The following is a 14523-nucleotide window of genomic DNA, read 5'->3' on the forward strand; positions in this document are numbered from 1 at the left end:
GAATCACAAGATCTCGGTGGTCTATTGTGATCACCTCTTCGAGAGATAACACGGTCCGGAAACTTTTCCCGTAAAAGATCAATGGTTTCGTTGCATGTGTGGCACGTAGTGCCATATTGTTGTCCAGATCAATACCATCCAATTCCGACCATAAAAAATCGTTAATAATCTCTCGATAGCGATAGAAAACACCTGTTATTGGAAAACTCTTTATATTAAAAAATAAAAATTGAAAAGTGTCTTTTTGACATCTTTGGTAGAAATAGTGTTAATAGATAAAAATGTGTATTCACTTTTATTTAGAGAGGCATAGTAAATTGAAAATCTTTTTTCCTGATTTTTTTTTTTTTGAGTTATGCGATTATTCCAGTAAATGAGCGATTGTAGTACAGACATACAAACTTACTTATTAATATGAAGCAAAGTCAAGTCGGCAACTTTTTTCATTAAGTTTGATAAATTATATCCTTTGTTTACTTTTTTTAGTTTATCAATTTTATGTTTATCATTTTATTATTGGGAGGTTGAATTAGTTTTAAAGGTTTTTTTCGAAGATTTGGGGCTTTATTGTGAAAAAACGGTACAAAATATTTTATTCGAAGTATTGGCCATCGCTAGCTACAACTTTCGCCCATCTTTCGGGCAATTTCCGGATGCCGTTTCTCCAAAATTCTGGCCGCTGCTTGGCTATCCATGACCCAACCCATATTTTGGTTGCCTCGTACGAGGAGAACCGCTGATCCGCCAAATCGAGACTCATATGCCGGAACAAATGATAATCGGAGGGAGCTATGTCTGGACTATACGGCGGGTGGGGTAACACTTCCCAGCCAAGCGTTCCAAGGTATTTTTTGACAGGTTGAGCAACATGCGGCCGAGCGTTGTCATGTTGCAAAATAACCTTGTCGTGCCTTTTTACCGCTTGGCCGTCGACGTTGATGCGTGGCCGGGCAAACCCCATGATTTTTTGCGTTTTGGGTTATCGTAGTGGATCCATTTTTCGTCGCCAGTCACCACCCGATGCAAAAAACCCTTCCGATTTTGTCGCTCGATCAGCAATTCGCACGTAAAAAATCGCCGTTCGACGTCGCGCAGCTTCAACTCGTACGGGACCCAATGTCCTTGCTTTTGGATCATTCCCATCGCTTTTAGACGCTTGCAAACGGTTGATTTATCAACGCCCAATGATTCAGCAAGCTCTTCTTGGGTTTGGCACGAGTCCTCGTTTACCAATTCCCCCAATTCCGCGTCCTCGAACTTTCTGTGCTGGCCAAGACGCTCCTTGTCTTCGGTGTGAAAATCACCACTTTTGAATCGTCGAAACCAGTACTCACATGTTGAAATCGACGGAGTATGGTCTGGGTAGGCCTCCTGCAGCAATTCACGGGCTTGGGCTGTATTTTTTTTCAAATTGAAGCAGAAAAGCAAAGCTTCCCGCAAATTGCGTTTCGACGGCACGAAAGTTAACATACTCGGAGCACGAAAACACTGCGTTGTTTATACTTCAGCGAAATGACAGATACTGATAAACAAAGCCCTGGGATGAGGCTTTGTCATGAATATATATTGAGTATTGCCAACGCGATAAAGTGATAAATAGCGCCATCTGTGTGTCACCTTTAAAACTAATTCAACCTCCCAATAATTTTTTTAAGCTTAATGACAAATAAATCAATTTTGTTCAAACAGAGTACCATGTTATTCTTTATCATTTTGGGTTTGCGTTTGGAATATTAAATAAATGGGTTTTATTAATATGTATTAGCACCAATCAAAATACATATCGAGGGCTTACACCCTCTATTTATAATTTTGACGGAAATGAGTTCTTGATGGTAATGAAAGCTATGGTTACCTTTCACCAATGGGATTGACGTCAAACGTAAACTTGAGCTTTAATGACGAGAATGATGGAATACAGGATTGCGCCTACCCAAGTGCCGTCACGTCAGTACAGAAAATAAACAAAGAAAAAGAAGAGGAAAAATAAGTGAAAATGCATGGAAAGTTAAGAGTATACTTTGAACAAATCGTACACACATGCGTCTGACCATGCATATATTTGCATACAAAGGTTTGTTTATTTTCTGTACTGAAGTCACTATGTAAATTGTGAAGGAAGAAGGCAAGTTCATATGTGCTTTTATCATATATTCTCATTTTGAAAAGTCGACTATCAGCAATAAAATAGTGTAAGAGTAAAAACCTCTAACAGCACAATTTTGCCAGGGAAACATTTGTTTTGATTCCAATGTTGACGTTGGTTTGATGCTATCTGTTTCTTTAGCTGATCTGAGCCTTCCGCAACTACCGCGGCTGTTTTTATCCCCGTTGTCATTTCAGCCACAGCTTCTCTATTACCTTGTGCTTTGTGTAAATGGACGGGAATCGTGCCGAATCTATAGGATATTCTACACTTGTTTTCCGTGAAAACTTTTATTAGCTGATTGTCGATGCTTACTGTTAATAATTTCCCCATTTACAGTTCTTTGCTGCTGAGTACTCTCCATAGATATGTACATATACGCCTGTTCTGGGTGGTGATGAGGTTCAGAAGCATCTTTGTTTCAATATCAGCTGCTCGCGATAGATACACAGTAGGGTGGTCCAAAAATGCATGGGAAAAAATTTATATTAAAATTTTTATGCTGCCGCCCCCCATAATGGTAAAGAATGAAAAATAAAAAGACCCGTATTTTTTTTTTTTAATCAGACCATATTTAATGGTGCCGCCGGGGCTTTGAAATATCCCATGTATTTTGCATGGGAAAAAAGTACTTTTTCATAGATTTCATGTAAAAACCTGGAAAATGAATATATTTTAACCGGATACCTCAGTTTCTCTTCATAATTGAACAGGGAATAACAACCAATTATGAAATAATTAATTTTTTTGTATTAACTATTTTTTATAGAACCCCAAAAAGCCCCCATAAAACGAAAATCTAAGAAAAAATCGAAAAACAATATTTTATATTACTTTTATGAAAATAGTTAATACAAAAAAAATTAATTATTTCATAATTGGTTGTTATTCCCTGACCAATTATGAAGAGAAACTGAGTTATCCGGTTAAAATATATTCATTTTCCAGGTTTTTACATGAAATCTACGAAAAAGTATTTTTTCCCCATGCAAAATACATGGGATATTTCAAAGCCCCGGCGGCACCATTAAATATGGTCTGATTAAAAAAAAAAAATACGGGTCTTTTTATTTTTCATTCTTTACTATTTTGGGGGGCGGCAGCATACAAATTTTTTTTTGGACCACCCTAATACACAGTCATTAGGTGTACACTCGGTATATTGTTCTCTTTACATATGCCATTGGACCTTCTCAGCCGGACATTTTTGGCGCCATTTCACATACCAGTTTTCAGCTTATGCGATTACACAATCGAAAGTGTATACATTCGAGTTTAAGTTTGGGTTTATATCCCTTATACCATAAATTATAAGGAATCTTCAACCCTTCCCTACTCTTTCTGTGAGAGTATTTGTGCAGAGAAAGATTCAGGTAAAACAGCCCGTCTTAAGCCGATAACGATGGTAGCATAAGTAACGTCAAGTTCGCTGGAATTTATATTGACTCTTTTCTCAGCTTTTGTTGCGGAATTTATTGCTCTTGAAGCTGCAGGTTCTTTACCCTCGCTTGCAAGTTGTAATTTTTTTTTTGACACAGTTGCCTTCAGCTGTGCCCACCTCCCGGTCCAGCACCTTCTGTTTCGCGTCTTCTTGCGTGAAGCCTTTGAGCGAGTTAAATTTTTCCACTCACTGAAAAAAGAACAAATAAAACTCGTGAAAATGTTATATGTATGTAAGTTTATGCTAAAAATACCAAATTTTTCGATAAAATGTCGAATTACAGCTCATCACACTTAGTGTTGCAAAGGCAACCTTCGTATACTCTCTGTATATATAATTTCCTTTAGTTCCTGTTGGGGCGTAGGGCCACCTAATTTGCCTGTTTCGTATAAAGTTGCCTATTTCGCCTATAGATTTTCGTCAACGAAGGATTCGATTTAGTTTTCTTTACTACGCTACCGCCGGCATCATTCTCAGGATCATCGCACTCACTGAGCCCCCTCATCACGGCAAGATGACAATCCCCGAGGAGGCCACTCTTGTGAGCAGAAGTATAATTTTTGTAAAATGCCATCTTTGATTACAATTATGAAAGATCTTCAAACTATATTTCTAAAATTACAGCCAGAGTCTTTTTTGCCAAGAGAAATTAAATGAAACAAAGAAAACGATAGAAAGAAGGAGAAACAGAAAGTTTTAAGGAAAAGTTCCATAATTTATTAAATCAATCAAGGAATATTGCCTATCCTTATATCGAAAAGCTAATACCTGTAAAAGATGTTAAAATATTTTCTAATCTTGAAATGGCTTTTGACAGTTCAGTCGGCAAGTGTTGAGGTTGAGAGATGTTTTCGGTTCGGGTCAAGATTAGAAAACTCCATTTTAAATGATTTGCTATTCACATTTTAAAGGGAATAATAATAATTAATTAAGTTTTTAAATACGAATTTGGTTATATACGAGAGGTGTTGATTTTGTATATTTTTATAATTTTTTTTTTTTTAATTTTACTTATTATCTTCAAAAGTATTGTACTTTATAACTATTTGCACTCTTATTTGTAATAGGCGCATGCGTTCCGCAATCACATAATTTTTAAGCTCAATATAAAAAATGTTTTACTTTGAGATTTGTCTGTATTAACTGTATTAATGATGAAATTTTTAAAATCAGCCTATCTTCAATTTGAAATGGATTTATTATATATCATGTTTTCAGTTATTGAATTTCCACCCCTATTAAGAAAGTTATGTTCCGGCCTCACTTTTAAAATATTCCGAAATCTCGGGGCAAAATGTGCCACTAATATTGGCATCCTTAATACATATGTACATAGCGAATTATATAAAAAAATATTTACTGATAAAAAAATATTTTAAATGGTGTTCGGTTCGAGTTATTCTTGGAAGAGGTTTTAAGTTTCTTAATATATATTAGTGGGGTATTTACAAGATGTCGTAATTGTCGTATTGTTGTTTGTCGTAAATTGTAAATGGCTAAAATTATATTTAGCGGGTTGGCAAGGTACCTACAAGTAATGTTAAGAAATGTGATGAGTTCCAAAATACTTGGTTAAGGTTTCAAGCCCTCTAACCGTTAAAAACTTGATGGCACAGACAATTCGCTGCTTACAACACCTTGTGAATCACCTATTTACGTAGGTAATACTTAATAGGCACTGGTTTTCAATATTTTTAGTTTGGCGCATGTAATGGTCCCCATTATTATTTCATGCATTTTATGTATAAGTTTATATGGCTCTCACTTTCTTCAGTTTTTTTTTTTTGCTTTTTTTTGTTTTGCTTGGAGCTGAACTGGTGCTAGCGGTTTAATTTTAATGTTTTAATGTTTTTATATGTTCGAGTAGTTAGACGCCATTCACTCCAAGCTATAGACACATAGTCAACACTCATTTCCAATTCATTGAATGTGTAATATTACTAAAATCTAAATTCATCGTGTCTTTTTCCACGCCGCTGACAATGCTGCTGCCTTTTTGCTAATCAAACATCATTGCGCGCGCACGCGGCTTAAAAACATCATCACAACACATTTATACAAAATAACAACAATAATATGCAAATAACACACACTTAACGAAAAAAAATGTATTTTACAAAATATTGCCTGAAACCGAATCGGAATGAATACATAAAAAAAAATAAAACATTAAAAATATTATAAAAAAATTTTAATTCAAATTAAAAAAAAAAAATCGAAATCTACCAAACACGTCATTAGGACAAGGATGGCTATCTCTATGAAGCCCAGCTACACAACAACGCGATTACATCAAACACGAGCTCATCAAATACCAATATACATTTGAACACTACACCAACAAAGAGCAGCAACAAAAAGTCATCAACTGCAGCGCTCTCATCATCCAGTCCACAATTGTTTATCCACAACAGGCCGAGTTATGTGGCGAGCCATGACTTCGATGAATCCGCACCACCGCCCATTCCGCCTTTGCCACTCAATTACCAGAGATCCGATGGTTCGTTGGTTTGTTTTACACTTTTCCACTTTTTCGATAGTAATTTTGTTTGGAATTTTCTTTAAAAGTATTTGTTTGGCTAATTTTTTCTTTCTCTTTAACTCTTATTGAACTTCTTTGCATTTCGTTTGTAAATGAGTATGAGTAAAAATAATTATTTGCATGGATTTTAAGATGAGAGAGATGAGAGTAACGCTACCGAGACGCGTGAGCAGAAGCGGCAGCGTGCCATATCGAAGGCTGTTCGACAAGCTGAGCTCAAGCGACTAAGAATCGCTCAGGAGATTCAGCGTGAGCAAGAAGAGATCGAAGTACAATTGAGGGAGTTGGAGGCGCGTGGCGTACGCATTGAGAAAGCTTTGCGCGGCGAGAGTGAGCAACATGCCAGCAAGTAAGAACTGTATGATAAACCATAAATGCTTTTTATTATTGTGGATGTGATGGTTTGAGACCTCACCAAACAAAGATAACATTCATTTTCCCTTAATAATTTTACGTTATATTCGTATTTTCGCAGTTTTGAAACACATACCAATATTGGCAGCAATGATGAAAAACTACTGAAAGAGCTGCTGGAAATTTGGCGCAATATCAAACAACTTAAGTAAGCAAAATTTTAAAAAAAGGATTCGGTTCATTTCAGTATTTAAGTGTTTCATTACTGTTCTCTTTTTGTACAGAAAGCGTGATGAAGAACTGGGCATACGGCAACAGGAACTACAATTAGAGCATCGGCATGCGCAGTTGAAAGAAGAGCTTAACTTGAGATTATCTTGCAATAGTAAGTACGAGTATAGATCTTAATATTATACTGCACATGAAGTTTCTAAATCCAAAATTTGTACTGAGTGAAGTACAAAAAACTGCTTGCTTATTACTGTTATTTTGAAAAAAAAAAAACAAATATTGAGTCTTAAAAACTTTAGAAGAAGGAGGTACGGTAGGAAATGTGTTGAAATTTGTGCAAGAATTTATTTATTCTGAAGTCAATAAACAATTCTTCTTACTGACTACTTACCAGTTGATTTAAAATTTTTCATACTGACTACATCGGTAGCTGTAGCCTAATGGGTTGGTGCGTGACTACCATGCTGAATTCACAGAGAGAACGTAGTTCTGAATCTCGGTGAATCACCAAAATTAAGAAAAACATTTTTCTAATAGCGGTCGCCCCTCGGCAGGCAATGACAAACCTCCGAGTGTATTTCTGCCATGAAAAAGCTCCTCATAAAAATATCTCCCGTTCGGAGTCGGCTTGAAACTGTAGGTCCCTCCATTTGTGCAACAACATCAAGACGCACACCATAAATAGGAGGAGGAGCTCGGCCAAAGACCCAAAAAGGGTGTACGCGCCAATTATATATAACTATATATACATCGTTATCAAAAAATTTAATTACAATACACAATTTTATTGAGCAGAAAATGATAGTTTAAAGAATATAAACTCTTATTCAACTCGAGATTTCATTGAGTTCATGAAGAGTGCGAGCATTAGGAGCAGTGCAGACATAATTGGTTCAGAACCTATTCAAATAGAACGGATATTTATTATAAATATTAAACAAAAAAGATAGCGTCAAAATCGATCTGCTATTGGACGGGGTTTATTCAGCGGGAGAAATTCAGCGAAGAGAGAGCATACTTAAGCAAAACTTTTTGTACTCGTTCAATTCTGTCTGTAGAGAATTAGGGGTAAAGATGCCAAATAAAAATAAGATATTCCTATGCAGACCGAACAAATGAAGTAAATAGCAACTTAAACAGTATAAGGGTCTGCAAAGTTCCCGACCTACTTTGAGGTTTTCCAAAAGCGGTGTGTAACATCCTTGTTATCCATAGAGCAGGGCATTTACAGAGGAAGTGAAATATAGCTTCCTTTTTCTCCGGTTGATTACAACAATGGCAGTATATATTGTAACGGATGCCCATTTCGGCTGCCTGCTCTCCTGGGCCAGAAGCCAGTTATCACTGTCGTGACCCTGCAGACATCTCTTCGTTTCATATTTGTCAATGTTGACGTTTGTTTGTAGTTGTAGACGGGGTGGCCCGCCTTCTGCTGACTTTACAGGTTGTCTGATTTCTCCATCTAAAATCCGCGATTCGTAGATATTTTGAGGAGATTGCATTCCTGATTACACCCAGTGGTGTGAATACCGATTCTGCAAAAATATTCTTCATGGCAGATGCTTCTCTTGTCAGTTAGTCCGCTTTTTCGTTTCCGTGAACGTTCCGATGTCCCGGGACCCAGATTAAGGTAACGTTATGGTTTATACTCTTACAACCTTGAGCTATTTCTGCTTTGTTCCACCAATTTTGAGGTTGATGTATCCGAATCAAGAGTCTGGATTGCAGCTGGGCTATCCGAAAGGGTAGCGGTATTGCCCTTATATGGTAAGTGAAGTCTGCGATTAGTAGCCAACAAGCTTCCCCTATTGCCAATATTTGCGCCTGGAAAACACTGCTAGTATTAGGAAGTTGCACAGATTTTTCAATTCTAAGTCCATAAGAATATGCATATACAGTATACCTGCTCCAACACCACAATCCATTTTTCAACCACCTGTGAAGACAGAGTGTCGCAGTTGTTTAGTAAAAGTCCCTTACTGCATTTCCCGCGAAATGAAACTCTTTCAAAAAAAAATTCTTTGGCAAAATTCATATTGAATGCCACCGTTGGGATCATGTAATCAATAGAATCCACTACACTTTTATAAAAACATTGAAAAGAAACAAAATTAAATAGAAAAACTTGTTAAAACTTAGTAATTCGTCGTGCTTCTATTATTTCGAACACAGGTGTATACCAAATCCAGTTGGTTCGATGTTCTAAGGCGTTTAAATGTATACTTTTTCATGAAGGTTTAAATAAAACAAACTATTTTTCGCCAACTTTAAATAAGAAACTATTTTCTTCTTAATGGGGAATACAGAACCGTTCGATTTTATGATGCCTTTAATAAAATCATCGAATGGGCTGTGAAAACTGTATTACAGATGAAATGTTGGTGTTTTGTAAATGCAGAGAGCAAATAAATATTACAAATAAAACTAAACGCCAATAAAAACACAATGAATACAAATTCTAATGCTCTGTAAAAATTTCATATATTTTAAAATTGCAACACTATTACAAAAAATTTATTCAATAAAAATGTTTTTTAGTATTTGAAACAAAACCACCACAACTTTGTAACGGCACTTTGTAGGGCTTTGACAGCTCGTACATATGGTGGTAAGTTAACGATTTCTATCAAAAACAAAAAAAATCGAACATTTTGTCGCTTAAAGTATGGTTATAATCTAGGATTATTTTATAATCTCGTATTTCGGAAAGAAATTTTGTATGGGTAATGTCGCTTTTTAATTACGGATTGTAAGCTCTGAAAAGTAATGTTTTTATATGTGAACCTATTATCTTACCCGCTTTTGGCATTTAGGGCTCAATATATTTGATTTTATCTTGTAAATGATATGAACAATTCGTCTAGGTGACCAGGTGGATTAGTTCACATGTTTTTACAAGAAATAAGTTTTTAATAAAATTGAGAAATAATATGGAATATTTGAATCCACTCATTAAAATTTCCTTTGAAAAACCCAGGTATTAATCATTTTCCTTTGTTCTTTCTACAGAATTAGATAAGAGCTCCGCCGATGTGGCAGCAGAGGGTGCAATACTCAATGAGATGTTGGAAATTGTTGCTAAACGTGCCGCTTTGCGCCCAACTAGCTCTGGTGCCGAACTTTTAACAGCTGCAGACTTAATGGCGTCAGCGACGGCAGTGTCCGAGGATGGTATTAATTTGATGGGTAGTGTTGGTGGTGCGCGTGGACCAACAACGCACATCAACAATGAATCAAATGTGAGTGCGGCATACAGTTGCACATTCTTCTTTTCCAATATTTATTTATTTACTACCTCGTTTTTTTGTGTTTTTTTGCTCTTATATATCTTATGCAATTTTAATTTAATTTTTATATAATAATTGAAAATCATCTTTATTTTAATTAATATAATTTTTTTGTTTTATACACGAAAGTTATTTTATAAACAAAATTGATATATTGTATGGTATTTTTCACAAATTATTTATGCATATGTACAGCACTAAAAAGTTTGGCAAGTCTAGAACCCAAGAAATGCTATATCCTCATTCAAAACTTATGTTGGATTTAAGTGTAAGTGAAGGTTTAGCATTTCAATAATTTTTTAAACAAACTTAGGTCGAGAAAATGAACTACAATTTACAACTGATTACTAATTATTTATGGCGGACGGTTTTACATTCCACAACGACTCGAAAAGTATGATTATTTCAACAATTCACCTCCTTCGTAACTTTGGAACATAAAAATATTTCTACTGCGTCTGTCAGCGAAGGTTTCATTCAAACTTAATTTCGGCTAGATGTCGCTTCTGTAACTCAAACGAAGCTAAAAGCAACTCAGATGTGCTTGAATCAAGTATAATTTGAAAGTGTTCTAACCCCGGATTTTCTTGTTGAGTGTAAGTTTTTGGGAGTTGTAGGAAAATTCCGCCTGCCCGCTGATGCTAAAACGTCTGGGAACTGCGGAAGTAAGAATTCTCACCGAGCTCATCATGTTACTCACTTCTCTAATTATCTCTGAATTGTGCCAAAGAGAGTCACACAGTCCGATATTTCTTCTCCTTTCGCCAATAGTTAAGACGCTCTAGGCATTGCTATTGTCATAATTAGTACATCATCTGAACGTGGATAACTCCTGGCCTGAACGACATTTACAGAGAGACGATACCTTCACATGCCGTAATCAGAGACCACCCATCGCAGACGAACTATTATTTACGCTTCGTGAACTTGTAGAAGAAATTGTTGCCATATGGAGGTCGAACTTATAACCTGCGAATTAAAATAATAAAAATATCAACATTCTTCTAACACCAAGAAGTATACCCGGTAGTGAGAGCTAAGCAACTATTCAAATACGCGTGAAATTGAATTTTTCAAATAAGACATCTATTTCTACAGATTTTTCATATTTCTTTTTTAATTGAGGATTGATTTTTGTTTTAACATAAAGAACATAAACATTTTTTATATTTTTTTCAAAATTGCAAAATGCAATTGTTTTCTATTTCTTTTTCTATTATCAATTTTGTTTACAGTGGCCGCCGTAATCGAACGGTTTTTGCGTAACTGCCTAAGTTCGAAGTCCATTGTACGCATGAAAAATAAAATTAAAAAAGAGTAATTTCTAATGGCGCTCGCCTCTCGGCAGGCAGTGACAAATCTTCACGAGTATTTCTACCATGAAAAAGCTTCTCAGAACAAACCATCTCCATTTGTGGAACATTATCAAGACTCACACTGCAAATTGATGGAGAAAAGGCCAAACACCAAATAAATGTGTCTATCAAATTGCGCAAAATTAATCATCTAATTTTGTTTTTGAATAATTTTTTTACTAAATATAAACAAAAAAAAATCTGTCTTTTGATCTTTACGCGCTCCATTGCTTGCCTGTTTCTATACTGCAGCTGTCTGTCAAATATGAATGACATTTTCGAAAATTAAACATCTTCCAATAGGATGATTAATTCTTAGATACCCTGTGTGTGGCTCGTTTGCTAGAAACTCGTCACAAACCGTCCCACAAAAAAAACAACATTTTAGATTAGTATGTTGAAATTACCATAAGAGTAAAAAGTTCTTGCTGATGTATATTACCAGTACCCATCTACGATTCGCCATGCGTTAGCGAGTGGCAAATAGATGAAGCAACTGGCATGAATAAACGCATTTTGGCAGCACTGAAAAAGAGCTGCCATAAATTACATGTGTTTGGGAGCACTTTATGAGTATTAGTGAAACCGTGTTCATACAGTGTTTTTAGTATCTAGTCTACAGCCAACAACAACATTGAGACGAGCAGATAAACATAAGTGTCGTCGTGTCGTGTATGAACGTGGATCAGAAAAGAGAGTTGGCAGCATTGAATATAGTTTTTATGAAGCAGAACCGTACTCGCTAGTGGCGAATCTTGCTCGATAACATGGTTTTGGTTTTCACTCGCATGCAAAATTTTCTTCAAGCGAGCAGAGCTCAAACATAACGATCAGAAAGGTGGCGAATCGGAGACCTATGATATTTCATTAGATGTTTTATGATTTTACAGTTAATTTTTTTAACTAGTTAACATAACTCAATTGTTTAATTATTTTGACAAAACCACGCTTACAGTCTCCCAATGCTAAAAAAAAACTATTTTTTTCACTTGTTGATTGATTTATAGCTATTCTACAGTATGACTTCAAAGTATTATCCTTGTTGGTTTTTTGGTGCGTTTTTACTTTATTTTATCGACTGATATATAAATGGCATACATTTTATATAGTTTTAAATAAACTATTTTTATGTGCTTTACGTCATTTTTTTTTCATTAACATAAAAAAACTAACCATAAATATCTTTTCTCATCTTTATAGATTTGAAACATACGCTTTCAATGGAGTCTATTCGCCTCTGAACTTTTTTATGCAATTTTAAATCTAAACAATTAACACGTTTTAAACATTTAACCAAAAAACCGAAAAACCAGGCACTTGGGAGATATAGTCAATCTATTTTGTGCTTTAACATTTATTCTTGATCAATCTTCTGGCTAAGGACTACATATATTGAGATAATCGTAATGAGCAAAAAACGTTGGAGTCGCATCAAATAGCAATTATATATTATAAAATACTAAATAACTATACTAGCAGCTAGATATAGTCAATATTAATTAAATAATTGTATTTAAAATTACTAAACCCGAAACGTAAGCAAACAAACAGAAACTAAGAAACAAAAAACTTATCCGAACTAAGAAATTTCAACTCGTCAATACTGGCCTTCAACAAAATATACGAAATCAATTATAAAATGCATAAACTAAACACAAACACACAAACAAAGGTAGCTGCAGTAAAAAAAAATAAAGAAAAAAAATATTGCTAAAATTTCAAAGCAAAACTAGGTACATAAATATATTACAAAAACCAAAAACAAAAACATTTTAATGCAGGCCAATCAAACGTATAGGCAAGAGAATTTTACATACAATTTGTGTGCACAATCGATACTTCGATACACATAAGTATGTACATATGTACACCAGTACGCCCATGCAAATATTTTATTTGTAAAGTTTCATAAAAATGCATAGAATAGAATGTGCATAGCATACATTTTGCACACATGTATGTATGTATATATGGTATATACATATATAATCGTCCTTGTAACCAAACACCGAACTAATCGGCCAAGCCTCTCCTGCTCATTTATTTTTAATACACTTTCTGTATGTATTAATGATGATATTTATATAGTTGAGAATTGTTCGTTCTGAGCATGTATGTGTGCAGAACTCTTTTTTTTATTTTAGTAAGCTTTATTTCCTTATGCTCCGAAATTCCACAACCAAAGCACTCTGTCGTGTGCTGGTTTGAGTTGAGGCACAGTACAAAATTTGAGCTGTACTCGTCACAATTATCATAATTGTATTTTAGTTTGTGTTTGTTTTTTCAGAATAATATGAAAATATCCGATTTGTAATCACATTTTATTTTTGCAACTCGGTATATAAAAGAAAAACTCAAATGTAATATATTTTATGCGCAATATCCCATATTTCCTCACACTGCTGTTCGTACATACACATTTTTGCATGCATGTGTTTGTTTTTTTTTTTCTTGTATTATTACTTTGTTAAATAACTTTTTTTTTAACATGAATTAATTTTATGTAATTGGTTAGTGTAATTTGTCTGTGCATGTGTGGTTGCCATTGAGTTGAGAATTTCACACTCACACCGCCCATGCACGTTCGAAAACAGTGCAGGCAACACAAATTCAGCGTAATCAGCACACATGAATGTGAATGTATTTTATATGGTATCAGCTATAATTATAAATATTATTGTAATTACTTTATTTATACGCTACAATATGCATTCATACATATATACTAAATGTATATCGAATTTACAAAGCAAGTAAAAATGGAAAACAAATATTTACCTACATTTATTTTATTAAAGTAAAGATCTTTGATGATGAGTTAATTTTAATAAAGTGAAATTTCGTTTAATTGAAGCATTCTGTTTAATTAAATTATTTTTTTTCCGCTCAAGCTGACGAAAAAGATAAAATTATCAGGTAGGTTCTGGTATCAGAGTGGATAATGAATATGAAAATTAACCGAAATAAAGTGACGCCTAGAGGTCAACAGTGAAAAATTCCTAGACGGTACTTTTTTTATGTCATATTTGACATTTGTCAAGTAGACAGATGTACAATTGTACACGATAGGAAAACGCGTTAAGATTATTGAAACTTATTATAAAAATCACCACAAATTCCTGAGTTCCAAATTGGAGCATAGGGCCATTTAAGCTATTAAAGTAATT

The 14523-nt window shown here is 34.7% G+C and overlaps 1 protein-coding gene across 3 annotated transcripts in view; it reads left to right on the forward strand.

Annotated features, from left to right (window-relative positions):
* Positions 1–14204, forward strand: part of LOC129235652 (F-actin-monooxygenase Mical) — a 184653-nt gene extending 170449 nt beyond the window's left edge. For all 3 annotated transcript variants that reach the window (XM_054869601.1, XM_054869602.1, XM_054869606.1), the window contains 6 exons: positions 5829–6087; positions 6262–6478; positions 6605–6691; positions 6768–6868; positions 9724–9953; positions 12557–14204. In XM_054869601.1, the coding sequence (XP_054725576.1) occupies positions 5829–6087; positions 6262–6478; positions 6605–6691; positions 6768–6868; positions 9724–9953; positions 12557–12562 (900 nt within the window). In that variant the 3' untranslated portion in view covers positions 12563–14204. The remainder of the gene's footprint in view (positions 1–5828; positions 6088–6261; positions 6479–6604; positions 6692–6767; positions 6869–9723; positions 9954–12556) is intronic.
* Positions 14205–14523: the final 319 nt, after the last annotated feature.

Source organism: Anastrepha obliqua, chromosome 1 (assembly GCF_027943255.1).
Source record: "Anastrepha obliqua isolate idAnaObli1 chromosome 1, idAnaObli1_1.0, whole genome shotgun sequence".
NCBI lineage: Eukaryota > Metazoa > Arthropoda > Insecta > Diptera > Tephritidae > Anastrepha > Anastrepha obliqua.